The sequence below is a fragment of the Globicephala melas genome, chromosome 13 (genome assembly GCF_963455315.2).
Source record: "Globicephala melas chromosome 13, mGloMel1.2, whole genome shotgun sequence".
NCBI classification, from domain to species: domain Eukaryota; kingdom Metazoa; phylum Chordata; class Mammalia; order Artiodactyla; family Delphinidae; genus Globicephala; species Globicephala melas.
Genome location: NC_083326.1, coordinates 19,864,099 through 19,878,652, shown reverse-complemented (window position 1 = coordinate 19,878,652; position 14,554 = coordinate 19,864,099). Strand labels below are relative to the sequence as shown.

Here is a 14,554-nt window from a genome sequence, read left to right as displayed (position 1 = left end):
AAAGCAATTTTAATAAAAGCTAATAATAATAAGAATATAATAATGATAATGATCATTTTTCTGAATAATAATATAAAAAACTTATCCCTATCTTTTTCTAGGTGATTCAGACCATCAGTGCAGTGGATAGAGATGAATCCATAGAAGATCACCACTTTTACTTTAATGTATCTGTGGTAGAAAATAACTCAAGTTTTACAATCATAGATAATCAAGGTAATGCCATTCACTCATAATAACTTTCTATCCATTCTTCTTCGAGAATCTTGTTTAATTTTAAGGAAATTTGTAACATTACTTTTTATACTATACCTGAAATATGATAATGTTGAGAAATAAAGCAAGGAGTGGCAATGGAAATTGGAAACAGAACTCAAAGTACTGTCCTAGGAATATCATTTCCCCATTTCCCACTGGATTTCTTTAAATTAGAAGCACTTTTTCAAGTCATCATTGGCTATAGGCCCCTGTAAAGTCTGAATGACCTTGCAAATATAATTGCAGTTCTGACACCATGGTTCCTTTCACGTCTTCACATAACTCAAACTTCAACCCATGTCTGGGGAAGAAAATGATATATAATCATGTTAGCTTGATTGATTGAAAGATATTTGGAGTCATTAATTAGGAGCTATAAGTATTTGGAATTGGCTTAAGACTATGCTTTTTCCTTCAAAACAAAGTGATTATATCAGCCTGAGAACAAAATGTTCTAAAGGATTTTGTACAGAGGGACAGAATTCCTTTTCCTTCCATATAGAAGGGGAATAACTTTTTACAAAGCCACTCTGTTCTTTTTTCCTTCACTTCAGTAAAATATTTTTTTGTCATTACATGGATTTCTATTCTAATTTTGCTTCATATCTCAAAGATATGAAACACTGTGGGATTCATTACTCAAGCATCTATAACCAAACACCTGCAGCTGTCCTTCCTTGCAACTGAGTTTAAGCTCTATATAAGGGGAGATCTGTTATGGGAGAATAAATGCAGACACGTTCTTTTCCTTTTGCCTTTGTCAAATTCCCCAGTGAAGGAAACTCAAATAGATTTAGGATTTAAAAAAATACAAATATCAATATAAGAAATAAGCTGTGGGTTAGTTTTGTTTATGTAAATATAAAATAAGTTAGTGGGACAAAATAAATATATTGAAACATAAAGAGAATAATTGATTTGGTTTAATGTTTGCAGTTACAAGGAATTTAATGAAATACATACCAAAAATATATAAGCTCTCTCACCTCTTCAATCTGCCTAGTGAATAAAATCACAAGGGTTTTATAGACTTCAAGAGCATGATGGAGAATTAGTTTTTAAAAGGTGATTTGGGAAAAGTCATAAGTAGGCATACATTTCAAAAGACTTGCATTTATTTGCATTTGCCTATTTCAAATTCTTCCATTTATATATTTCCATTTATTTGTTTGTGTCTTCTAAAATTTGTTTGATTGCCACAGAAAATATTTCAGGGAATGCCAATACCAAAAATCAAAGTCAAGGGCTTCCCTGGTGGCGCAGTGGTTGAGAGTCCACCTGCCGATGCAGCGGACACGGGTTCGTGCCCCGGTCCGGGAAGATCCCACATGCCGCGAAGCGGCTGGGCCCGTGAGCCATGGCCACTGAGCCTGCGCGTCCGGAGCCTGTGCTCTGCAACGGGACAGGCCAGAACAGTGAGAGGCCCACGTACCGGAAAAAAAAAAAAAAAAAAAAATCAAAGTCAAGTCGGGGGGAAACACTAGTACTGAGACACAATAAACTGCCCTGGAAAAGACTATTTAGAATAATTTGGGATTGAGGGAAAAGCAATTTCAAATGTGTTGAAGTATATATTGTTTATTTTTGTTAATTTTTTGAATCTTGTCAGGTGAATTAATCAGTACTACCAAGGTTTAACGATTCTCTGAAATTTAAGTAGAAAATGGGTTAATAATGTCAAAGTGAAATGAAACATTCTAATAGAATCTTTTACACCAAGTAAAATGAATTCTTTTGTCTTATTAGTAAATACATTATTTGAGATCACTTGCTGTGATAGGGAGATGACTTGAAAATCTTGTGTATTTATAGTATTTGTGAAAATAATGAGTTTCTACTAGAAAAAGCACTGTCATGAGTATTTAACCCAAATGAAACTGATACTGTCATTATAAATTTAATGCTAGTACCCCCTATTTACTATTGATATCTAATTAAAATGCTGTTTTCTTTTCTGTGTTCCACATGTACATTTCATATATTTATCAAAAAACATTTTGGAACTGATTCATATACTTTATCTAATTTTTAAATTGGGATTTAGGCAATGTCAAAATCAATAATGACTTTTTGAGTTGATCTCTTGTCTTTTTTATCAGAAATTTGCTCTTCCCTATTTGAACTTATTTGAGCTCTACACTGCTGCCTCTAGTACATTTAACTGGTCTGAATTTCTTTTGTATTATTGAAAAAATCATGCACATGGATTTTTGTTTTAGATAACACAGCTGTAATTTTGACTAATAGAACTGGTTTCAGCCTTCAAGAAGAGCCTGTCTTCTACGTATCCATCCTAATTGCTGACAATGGAATCCCATCACTTACAAGCACAAACACCCTTACCATACATGTCTGTGCCTGTGATGACACTGGTAGCACACAGACCTGCAGTAATAAGGATCTTATGCTTTCCATGGGATTCAGGACAGAAGTCATAATTGCTATTCTGATATGCATTATGATAATATGTGGTAAGTTGTGTGAACGGAGCATATCTTCATTTATTGACAGTAACATGATAAATATAGAAAAGAGTTAATTCCATTATAATGGTATGTGTGGGCTTGTGTGTGTGTCTGCATTTAATTGCCCTTCTTAATGTGTTACAATTCTAAAATCAAGTGGAGTGAATGAAAAATAGAGTGAATATGCACTTCAGGTTGAAAATAGTTGATCCTTGAATTCTATGAGTATATGAGTATACCTGTGCCCATCCTTTTAAGAGTGTTTTGGACACACACATTGTAACATATGTAGCAATATAAAAATTAGTAATAATAGTGGTGAGATTCCATTGAGTGCTTATTATACTCCAGGAGACTGTCCTAAGTGCTTTACAGAAATTATGCAGTTTGATCCTGAAGATAACCTTAAGAAGTGGCGACTATTATCACCTTCATTGTGTAGATGAAGAAAGTGAAATTCCAAGAGTTATATGGTTTACAAAGGGTCATGCAGCTAGTAAATGAAGTGCTAATATTCCATAACACACCTCTATCCAACCTGATACTGCAGCTCACTGAAGCCTAGGAGCATTGAGGAAGTAAATGTTAAGATGAAAAAATGTAAAAGAGAGGGTCTTACTTAAAGTGCTAAACACAAAAGAAATAGTAAAATAGCTCCACCTGTTTTTGTTTGTTTTTGTTGCTGCTGTTGTTTTCACAAGGAGATAAGTTATTCTCATTTTACGGATGAGGCAAATGAGGCCCCAAATGTTTTAGCCAGGCTTTCAAAACTACATGCATCTAGCAAAACATTTTCCCTTTCTTTAACATACCAGTATATATAATCTAAACCCTTCTCTTGCTTTCCCTCATAGCTTCATATCAAAGCCAACACAACTTTACAGAGTGTTGACAGCAATGGTATCAGCCATGGGTTCTGGAATCCCAAACTCACTGCTCAAAGGGACATACAAAATGTTTCAGGATTTGCTTTGCCTTCACTCTTCTCGTCTGTCTCAAAGCTTTCCTCTTTTACCATTCAAAGTTACCCTTCATTTCTACGTAGCTTCAGTTTTTCAAAATTATTTTTAATGATCTTTGATCATAAAACTGAATTTAGAGCTACATAGCTAGATATCAGAAGCAAGAAGTAGTAAAAACAGTATAATGTTTGCAGGATGCAAGTACTAAGTTACTCACTGGTACAGAACTAAACCTAGTTCCGAAACCCTGCAAGTAAATACCAAGGGCAGCCTCACAGTCAAGGGCACGAGTAATACTGAGAAGGTGGGAAATCAGGGTAAACCAGTAGTCAGCAGTTTCCTGTGAAAGTTTCAAGAATACGCTCTTCAATTTTCATAGATTGAAAAATTATTTATTAGATCCCTTTCTATTTCAACCATATACCTCTGCTGTATTAAAGTACAGTGCCAGGATTCAAACACGATGGCCTTATTTCAAGAACACTATTTCAATTTCTTTAAATGTAAAATTTATATAAAATATGGCCTAATGTATTTCTCTTTGTGATAATATTAATAACATTACTTCCTGTTTCAATTCTTATAGATGAAATGCTGAACAGCTACATAAGATCCAAGATTGTGTAAGGATTGGCTATCTATGAAACACACACAAACACACACATATACACACGCACTTTTCTTTAAAATTTAAAAAAGCATTCTGAAATTGTTCTATTTCTACACAATGCTAAAATTATCTTATATAATTGATCGATGTGGACATACCAGTGTTATGATTCAGAAACCTGATAGGTTTGGAATTTCTGAAATTAATATGGTATAACAAAGCACGGATTCTGAACCAACTTTCTGGTTTTGAATGCCAGCTTTTTGTTTCCTAGCTGTGTGACTCTGGGTATGTGACTTAATCTCTCTGCACTTCAATTTCCTTATCTTTAATAGAGAATTATAATAAAATACGGGTATCATAACTAATCAATGAATAAATGTAAAGCTTTCAGAAAAATGACTGGTACATACTTTGTAGTCAATAAATATTAGCTTAGAAAATAATTATACCACAGAATTTGTCTCAATGGCGAAAAACAAATCAGTTCTGTGTGCTTAACTTCCACTAACATGGATCATTGGTTACTGAGATTCGCAGATGTATATAGATTCTGCTTTGTTCCGTTTTCAATATATAAGAAAAATATAAAATTTTTAATCTTAAATTGATCATCATAAACAATTCACTATATATATATATATATATATATATTTTTTTTTTTTTTTTTTTTTTTTTTTCTTTGCGGTACACGGGCCTCTCACCGCCGCGACCTCTCCCGTCGCGGAGCACAGGCTCCGGACGCGCAGGCCTAGCGGCCACGGCTCATGGGCCCAGCCGCTCCGCGGCACGCGGGATCCTCCCGGACCGGGGCACGAACCCGCGCCCCCTGCACCGGCAGGTGGACTCTCAACCACTGCGCCACCAGGGAAGCCCAATTCACTATATTTTTATGATGTTTTTCTACTTTAAACCATCAGCCAGAAAGATTGTTATACTTCCTTGTCATTCTGCAAGTCCCTTCAGTAAATTTTCAATAGCAAATATATCTTTTTGTCTTACAATCAGAAAATCGAAGCTTATGTCTTGAGCTTGTAACAGAAGCAAGAATTATATAGTTTATTATAAATAACAATATTTAACAATATCTTATATAATATATTATGACATATTATATATTATGACATAATATTTATTAAATAGTACATTATATTTTTATGTATAATATATAATATAAAATATTGTAACATACAATATTTAATAATGTGTTTAGTATAAATATATGATAACATACTAATATATGATATTTATTATATATTATATATTTATAATATAATAGTAATATTATGGGTAATATGAAGCATATGTATTTATAATATATAATATTGTATTATATTTGTGTTAATTAATGTTCTTGTATGCTCTCTTTGACAGGGTTTATTTTTTTGAAACTAGGTCTGAAACAACGAAGGAAACAGACTCTATTTCCTGAGAAAGGTGAAGATTTCAGAGAGAATATATTCAGATATGATGATGAAGGTGGCGGAGAGGAGGATACAGAGGCATTTGACATAGTGGAGCTGCAGGGTGGCACAGTCATGCGGGAACGCAAGACTCGGAGAGCCAGCAGGGTAGAGATTCGGAGCCTGTACAGGCAGTCTTTGCAGGTTGGCCCAGATAGTGCTGTATTCAGGAAATTCATTCTAGAAAAGCTCGAAGAGGCTAACACTGATCCCTGTGCCCCTCCTTTTGACTCCCTCCAGACCTATGCTTTTGAGGGGACAGGGTCCTTAGCTGGATCCCTGAGCTCTTTAGGGTCAGCAGTCTGTGATCAGGATGAAAACTATGATTACCTTAATGAATTGGGACCTCGCTTTAAAAGATTAGCATGCATGTTTGGTTCAGCTATGCAGTCAAATAATTAGGGCTTTTTTATTAATAAATTTTTTTAAATGCTAATGTGTATTTGGGCAAACTGGTAGTCTCTTGGTAAAGAGTTGTATACTCCGGTTCTTGGGAAAAAGGAAAAGACCCAATTTATAATGTTTTCTGATATTCTTGGGGTAAGTATCCCATGGTTATTTCAAGCTACCCATCCATTGTCACTGACTGCAGGTATGGTGAAGTGAAGCTAACAGTCAGCTCTCGGGTGCCAAGGCAGGCCAGCTCTAGTGTGCCCCTGAAATACTCCTCTGACATTTTTCCAATACCATCCAATACAAATTCTCAAAATTTTTGAAAGTTTAATGTGAAAAGGGCCCTGATCTAGACTGTCTTAATATTATTTCATTTATCCATTTTTAAAATCTTACAAAGTAAGAGTGAAGAGTTTATGTGTGTTAAGCTCCCGATACTCTACAGAGATAAACACCTAGGAGAATCTCGGTGGTTATATACATCTTTTAAAAACTGTTTCTTTTCTATGAATAAGCAAGCTTCTGACTGAGAGTCTATGATTCATTCTAGTTTGATATTTTAAAAATGTCATCAAGACCACATTTTAAAACTGATTTCAAATTTAGACAGATGCTTTGTATCTGTTAATTACTCAAAGATATAGTGTAAATTTGTATTCTCTTTGATATTACAGCTTTATATAAAAAAAGGGACATAGACTTTGTTTAGGAGATTTTCATATGTTATTTTCTTATGTATCCAAAATACATCTTTATCATGTCACAATACTATGATAAAACACATATCAACATTTACTGAACATTAAATTTGAACTTTAAGAAAATGGTAGAAAGTGTGAAATTTTTTTAATTTTAGTTTTTGATTTCTAATTTTATTGCTACTAAAAATAATATAAATGAAAGGAGTACTGGATTCAAACTGGAGTTATTATTCATCCTAAATGTTACGATCAGCTGCCCTGCTCTTACCATGCATAAAATAAAACATGATAAAATTCTCAGCATTTCCTTTTTTATTAAGAGATTAGACTATAACTGATTCTTCTGTGTCATTTTTTTTATTATGGAATATAAAATTAGGTACAATAGTTACTTTTATGGTAACATTATGAAGGAAGTATGCTAAGCTGCTGGACATAAAGCTTTAAGGTAACATTAGATAGTAAGATAATAAAACACTTTAATTTTAATCAACCTTGTAAGAATGATTCTCAATTATTCTATCCAAATCAAAGTGGAATTCAAAATTCACAGGTTGAACAGAAAGAAAGTAGTGAATACTGTGTCCTCAAAATAGCTTTATGTGTTCATTTTTTATTAATAGCATGTGAAACTGAGCTGAACCAAATTGACCATATATGTTCTAATCAAGTACTTCAAATAATTTTGAGCTAAAGTTGGAGTAGTTCAATAGCTACAATATATTTTTTCTCTGTACTTTAAGACAATACCATCCATACCATGTAATAGAAGAGAATTTTTTCATCAGTATCAATCAGGTACCATTATGTCAGCAACACAGATGTCACCATTTTACAAAAGCCTGAGAAAATCAGACTTGAAATAAAACAATTTAGGAAGATATTAAATGTAGTAGAGAGGACATAAGCTGTAGAAACTCCTGGTATATTCATATCATTATTTACTTAGGGAAAAGTAGGAACAGTAAACAAAAGAAAATTCAAAAATAAAGTAAAAACTTGCAGGTAAAAAAATGTATGGGTTGAGAGAACATTTATATTCCTATCATATGGACATAAAAATTGGAAGAGTATAGTTAGGGAAATTTTCATGAATTATTCCATGAATGGCTGTACCCTGTATTTAGAAAATAGTGCTATATAATCTTGGTTGAACTGGAATGTATGATAAACAGCAGATGAAGCAATCCATGGAAAATAGATTAGAAAAAAAGAAATAGGGTCTTCAGAGGCCTGCAGTTAGTTCAGTCATGAATGAAAGCCTTATAAACAACTTATCAACTTGGATGAACACCTTATAAAAATGCAGTATCTGCATCACTAAGTTTAGTGTTTGAGTCCAGTGGCACTAAGAAGATGTGTTAAAATAAATTCTGGTTTAGTTAATGATAGGATTGTCAATCATAGGGTACATAGGAAAAGAGATTCAGGGCTGGATACCGATTTGCTAATCTAGAAAGTGTCCTTTTAAACTATATCAAGAAAATACTCTCTGATTCTTGTAGAGAAGTTGCAATTTTCTAGAAGTTATACTTGGTAATATTTCAATAACTATTTTAACCTTTTTTTCTAGTCACACAGCTGTTGCAAGAACACAGCTGTATCCTAAGCTAAAGACATGACATTAAGGTCTCATTTTTGTAAATTTTAATAAAGGTAACTCAATGCGAGGATATTTATGAAATAGCACAGCTTTGCATTAATACTTGCACTACTTAAACAGCACCCTTCATTAACTTACAGGTTTATGTGTAAGTCTTAAGTTACTAGTGGTTGAAACAGGAAAATATTGAAATCCTTTATAGGGATCAGAAAATGTTAGCAATAATAGTTGTTCACTAAGCACATGGCTTGAGCCTATCAGATCTGAGTTTGAATTAGTTCACTTTTATTTAAATAATTGTGTGAACTTTATCGAACTGTCTAATCTTTCCGTATCTGAGGTTGTGATCGGTAAAATGAGGTCCAATGTATGTATTTCACACGATTGTTGTGAAGAATAAGTACAACAGGAAGCACACGTAGTACCAGACAAAACGCAAGAGTTCGATAAATATCAGCCCAGCATCGTAACAGCTGACCTTATTCTGCTGGAATGCACAGATCCCTTTCTTTTCTAGCACTGAGTGATCCCAAGGGCTTCACAGCGCATTTGAAATATAAATCAGTTTTCTGACCTGACATACAAGGTCATATATTATCCTGTGTCTGCTTATCTCTGTGTGCTCTGACCTCTTCTAATGCCATGCTCTAGGCCTGAAGCAATCTTCCTCCAAACATTTCTATTTTTCATTCCCTCACTTCATTCAAGTCCGTGATCAATTGCAACTTCCTCAGAAAGGCCTACCAGACCACTCTCTCCCACTGTGTGCCTTGCTCTGCCTTTCTTTGCATCAAATCACTCAGCTACTCTGTAGCAAGTACATTATATATATGTTACTTGTTATTGCCTTTATCCTTTATTAGAATGTAAACTCTAATTGGGCAAGGGGTTGTCGGACTTTTTCATTTGTTCTTGTCTAAAATTGTTTCTAGCACATGGTATGTGACCAATAAATATTTCTTAAATGAATGTAATAATGAATCCCAATCTATTTTACTTGGTCCTGTATAGAAGCCGTATTGACATTGTTGAATATTAATGTGAAATTAATGTATTTTTCTAACCAGGTTAGCACTGGGTAGTTCTGGGTTACAATAAGATTTTTCAAAATCTTTCTAGAAATTATATGAATTTGGTATTTTAACTTGTTTGTACTTACTGATATCATTTCCTGCTGTGAGGAAAGGTAATAATGTTATACTGTTTAGTCAAAACACATCCTTTGATGATTGCTGTAGAAGTTCTCATATGAATAAGTTCCCATGAAGTGTGATGAATAGGAAAACATTTGCGATGCATGAGAATTCTATGCTTCATGTTTTAGAATACAACTTGGTAACAAATGCATTGTTAAGCTCACAGGGCTACACAAAACCTACAAGGTAGCTTCATGTTCTTTTATATGATATAAATAGGCATTAGATATCAAGTACATTAAAAGCTGGAAATAAATGTAGAAAAGGATTATGTGGCTTTTACATATCCAATTACTTCTGTCTTATATATCTATGTACCCCTCCAACCATCCTCCCATCCACATATCCATCTATCAACTATCTCCTTTCTACTATCTATCCCCTCTTCCAGGAAACTATAATTTCACAATTACATTAGAGACTAGCATCTCAATCACAGATTAGATCCTTGAGACACGTTAGTATTTCTTGCTGTCTTTTTTTCCTAGAGAGCTCTAAGGATGGGAAGCTGCCTGATATGAAATGGCAGGGAAACAGAGAGGGCTAAAACTGGGAAAAATGCAGTTCCTAGCCTTTGGCAAGGCAAAACTGCATGAATTTCCCATAGGTTAAGTGGTTCCAGGTGTAGAAATTTTGCACAGAATGTAGAAGCTGAAAGGGAGCTTAAATCAGTCATCCAAAGACTGTGTCACACAGGCTAAGGAAAAACAGGGACCTCTGGTCCTTAAAAGGTCTCCAAATACCCAATGCATGAGCTCCAGAATAGAGTGCCAGCAGTCAGATGCCTGTCATCACACAGAACTTTGGCTGTGAAATTATGATAGAGCCAGCCTTGTTTATATGCCCTTTATCTCTCATCTCTCCATCCCCACCCAGAAACCAGAGGTCCAGATGCAGCAGAGTAAGTGGAACAGGGAGAGAGACAACCACCTTGGCCAAAGTGGGCATAAGAAAGATCAAGGCAAGTGTTTCTTAAAAACGGAATAAAATGAAACATTTTCATGATGTTTCTTTCAAGTTACAAACTAATCGATAAAGTGGATACATTAACATATCAAATCAATTTGGCATTTCATGTAGTTTGAATAATTTAAATTTCACCTTACTAGTAGAAAACATTAGCAAAATACAAAAAAAGTAAATATAATTTATAGTGTTCTTAGGACATTTGAAAGCCTGTTACAATAGTTTATACAACTTTATTTCATGCTATTTCTTTGTGCTTATTCATTTTAATAGTTAAAATGTGATATGTTCTTTTGGCTTCTTTAGTGCTAAGTGGTTTATCTCAGCTAGAAATAAGGCTGGACATGGAAATGACCATATATTCATGATTACATAGAGGTACAAATCTATAGAATATTTTGTCCTAGGAAAGGGAATAGAGATAATATATGGGATTCATCTGTACAATAGGGATATTAAGGATATATAAGTCATCATATCATTGGAGGAATTAACTGAAATAATACATATAAATAATTAACTGGGCTTAATGTATAGCAAACATGACATTTTTACCTGTTGTGATTCTTAAAATAATAATTATTATAATTATATTAAGTTTAGCTTAATATAGACTTATCTATAGATAAGTATCATAGACTTATTATCATAGACTTATATATAGACTTATATATAATTATCATAGACTTATCTCCTTACTCTTGAAATATTATGGCCAAAAAGAAAATGAAGTGGAAATGGGCAAAGATGGCTAAAAGGTACAAACTTCCAGTTATAAAATAAATAAATCCTGGGGATGTAATGTACAGTGTGCTGACTGTGGTTAATAATACAAAAAAAAATGGAGAGAAGAAAATGAATTAATTCAGGACAATAATTAACTTGCTGTTACTTCCTGCCTGCACACCTTCACCCTTCCAGGGTAATGTGCCATTATTACCAAAGGAAAAAATTAATTGCTCAAGTTATACATTATGTATGAGATGTTCTGATTGAAAGTCACTCCTCTGTGACATTTATTTGGAAAAAGACCTGCTAAGTTAAGTAGTAACAACATTTGCTGGCAACTTTTTCTAGGTATAAATATTTTAGAAACAAACAAAAACTATCAAAAAAGAAAGGGTTGGTTTTGCTCACTTTTGTAACTAATGGAGAAATGAAGTTATTTCTATGCTTTATTAGAACTACATGGAAAACGTGAAGTTCACATGCTAATGGCTCCAAGAGAAAGCTTTCATACCAGTTGTAATATCTAAGGTTTGATACCCACAGTTCTAATTTTATGTTAAGAATTTAAAATTAAATTACAAAGCAGATTGTTCTCAGCAACTCTGAAGATACAAAATGAAAAGCTGCACTTTGGCTTCTATCTACATTCCCCTGTCCTTTCTCATTTTAAAAACAAAAAATTAAGGACCTGTTGCCATATGTTCTCTGATGAGTACATTTTTATCATCTCCTTTTCTTCTATCCAATCTTAGGACTCAGGCAACTTCTAGGCAATTATCCAGCTCATACTGCCACCTCAATTTTCAGAAACTCCTTTCTTATCCCAGATGACCTCCGTATTATTCCTCTATGGAGCTAATTAACTAATTTTAACTCTCTTTAAAACTTAAAACATACCTGCACATGACAAATTCAATTTACATAGAATTTCATCTGATCAATTGAAAATGTTTTAAGTTTTAGCGATTATATAAATAAAATTAGAAGTTGATAAATCATATGGTATATTTATTCATACTACCTTACCATTATCACACATTATTAAAATAATTTGTCCCAATAACATAGTTTTTAAGAGCAAAAATTTCTCCCACTTTATAAAATAGTCTACAGTCATGTTACTTTATTTTTTTACATAAATGCTTGAAAATGAAATCTGTACCAAAGGACATACTAGCAAAAAGTGTGAACTGTGAAAATCCTACGTATTTCTCACACTTGTGTTCACCCATCCGCCATAAGTAAATAACAAACATCAAAGATTTTATCCACTAAAATCATCTACTGAGCATCTCCAAGTTGAGTACTGCATAATGAACCCTGATTGGAATCCTAACAAATGCTATATCTGCATCCTCGCTGGAAAAATTATGGTGAGGAACAAGTGGAGGTGGAGTGAGAGACTGTGACCAGGGTGACAGCTGGTGCTAAGGTGAGATTTGGTGTTGAGTTCAGCTCCCCTCTGTGCTTTGCAAAGGAGTCACTGCCTCTTACTGCTCTTCATTCAATTACGCTACTGGCCCCAAACAGGAAAGTATTAATGATGAGATTTGTATTCTTTCAGATGTTTCTGAATATGTCAAAGCTGTTCCTTTACACAGACATAGAGAATGGACTTGAGGACACAGGGAGGGGAAGGGTAAGCTGGGATGAAGTGAGAGAGTGGCATGGACATATATACACTACTAAACGTAAAATAGATAGCTAGTGGGAAGCAGCCGCATAGCACAGGGAGATCAGCTGGGTGCTTTGTGACCACCTAGAGGGGTGGGATAGGGAGGGTGGGAGGGAGGGAGACGCAAGAGGGAGGAGATATGGGGATATATGTATATGTATAGCTGATTCACTTTGTTATAAAGCAGAAACTAACACACCATTGTAAAGCAATTATACTCCAATAAAGATGTGAAAAAAGAAAATAAATAAAGCTGTTCCTTTAAATCTCTCTCACTTATTTTTTCTTTTTTTTTTTTAATGCAGTTGCATTTCCAGGTGTTATTCTAAGTGTTGTTCTAAGTGTTATTTAAATCTCTATTATAAGAGAAAAGTACTGATGTTACTCCTAGCATACTAATAAGGAAACTGGGACAAAGAAAGACTGAGCAATTTGCCTGAAGTCATACATGTAATACGTGATGATAATGTAAACCCAGGCAAGTTAGTTCTAGATTCCAGGCTTTCACCCATCATACCATACCGGCTTCTAATTTGCATCACCTCCTTATGTTATTAATGTAGGGGCTTTATTCATTTGGTTACCAGTGATTTTTTTTGTTACTTTAGTTGTTATGGTAGCATATAAATTATATATACATATAGATAGGATAAATAGTTGATTAGTATTCTTTTTTCAAAACATACTGAGCTATTTTTATATTATTATTACTGAAACTGTTTCTATCAAAATGAAGTGCTGAACGTTTTACTTTTCCCATTATTATTACATACCATTCCTTATTGCTACTAATCAACCATAGAAATGACACCCTCAAAACATATTTGAGAACAGAAAGATTGATTATTTAAGGATACTCAAATTATTGTTATATTAGATAATGGCATAAAAATCCAGTATATTAATTTACTTAATATGACTTATATTTTTCCCTCTCCTTAGTAATAATCCCCCCATAAAGGGAATAAAATAAATACTTGTGTATATGTTGTCATGAATAGCAAATAAATAATGAGCAAAAGAAAGAAAGAAGATTAGGCAAGAATATGAAAAAAACACTAAATTCACATTGGGAATTCAGAGCAACTACCATTCATTTACATTGCTTTTGTCACGTCCCCCTGCTTCTTTCTTTGCTGTTTTTTTTTTTTTCTATTTGAGCATTTTCTGTATCTTAGAATGTGCTTGATTTATTTTTCATAATTTAATCCTCAATCAGAGACAAGGATTAGCTATTTTTAAGCAATGACTTTTGAGATTCATAGAAACAGAGAACTGAACATCAAGACTCGCAGGATTGTTGAATTATTCTGATGTGGTTGGGTAGCACAAAGTAAGCTTTCGTAAATAAACACAGATGATTCCCTGATGTATTTTTCAGCAATGATCTGTGCCTTAGGAGTAAAAGCATGATAATAAGCCTGACATGTTCCTTTAGCTTTCCTCTACTGATATCAGAGTTCATGGTCTGAATCATATTAAAGAATGTAGTACTCTTTGAATAAGGGAGACAGCAACTGACCAAGAAACCAC

At 33.8% G+C, this 14,554-nt stretch overlaps 1 protein-coding gene across 3 annotated transcripts in view; it reads left to right on the top strand.

Moving 5' to 3' along the window:
- Nucleotides 1-13,101, top strand: part of CDH19 (cadherin 19) — an 86,731-nt gene extending 73,630 nt beyond the window's left edge. The window contains exons 11-13 of one of the 3 annotated variants that reach the window (XM_030868133.2): nucleotides 102-216; nucleotides 2,478-2,729; nucleotides 5,670-13,101. In XM_030868133.2, coding sequence (XP_030723993.2) covers nucleotides 102-216; nucleotides 2,478-2,729; nucleotides 5,670-6,160 — 858 coding nt within the window. In that variant the 3' untranslated portion in view covers nucleotides 6,161-13,101. Of the gene's footprint in view, nucleotides 1-101; nucleotides 217-2,477; nucleotides 2,730-5,669 lie in introns of those variants that run through there. The other 2 variants (XM_060310687.1, XM_060310688.1) reach the window with 2 other exon arrangements.
- Nucleotides 13,102-14,554: the final 1,453 nt, after the last annotated feature.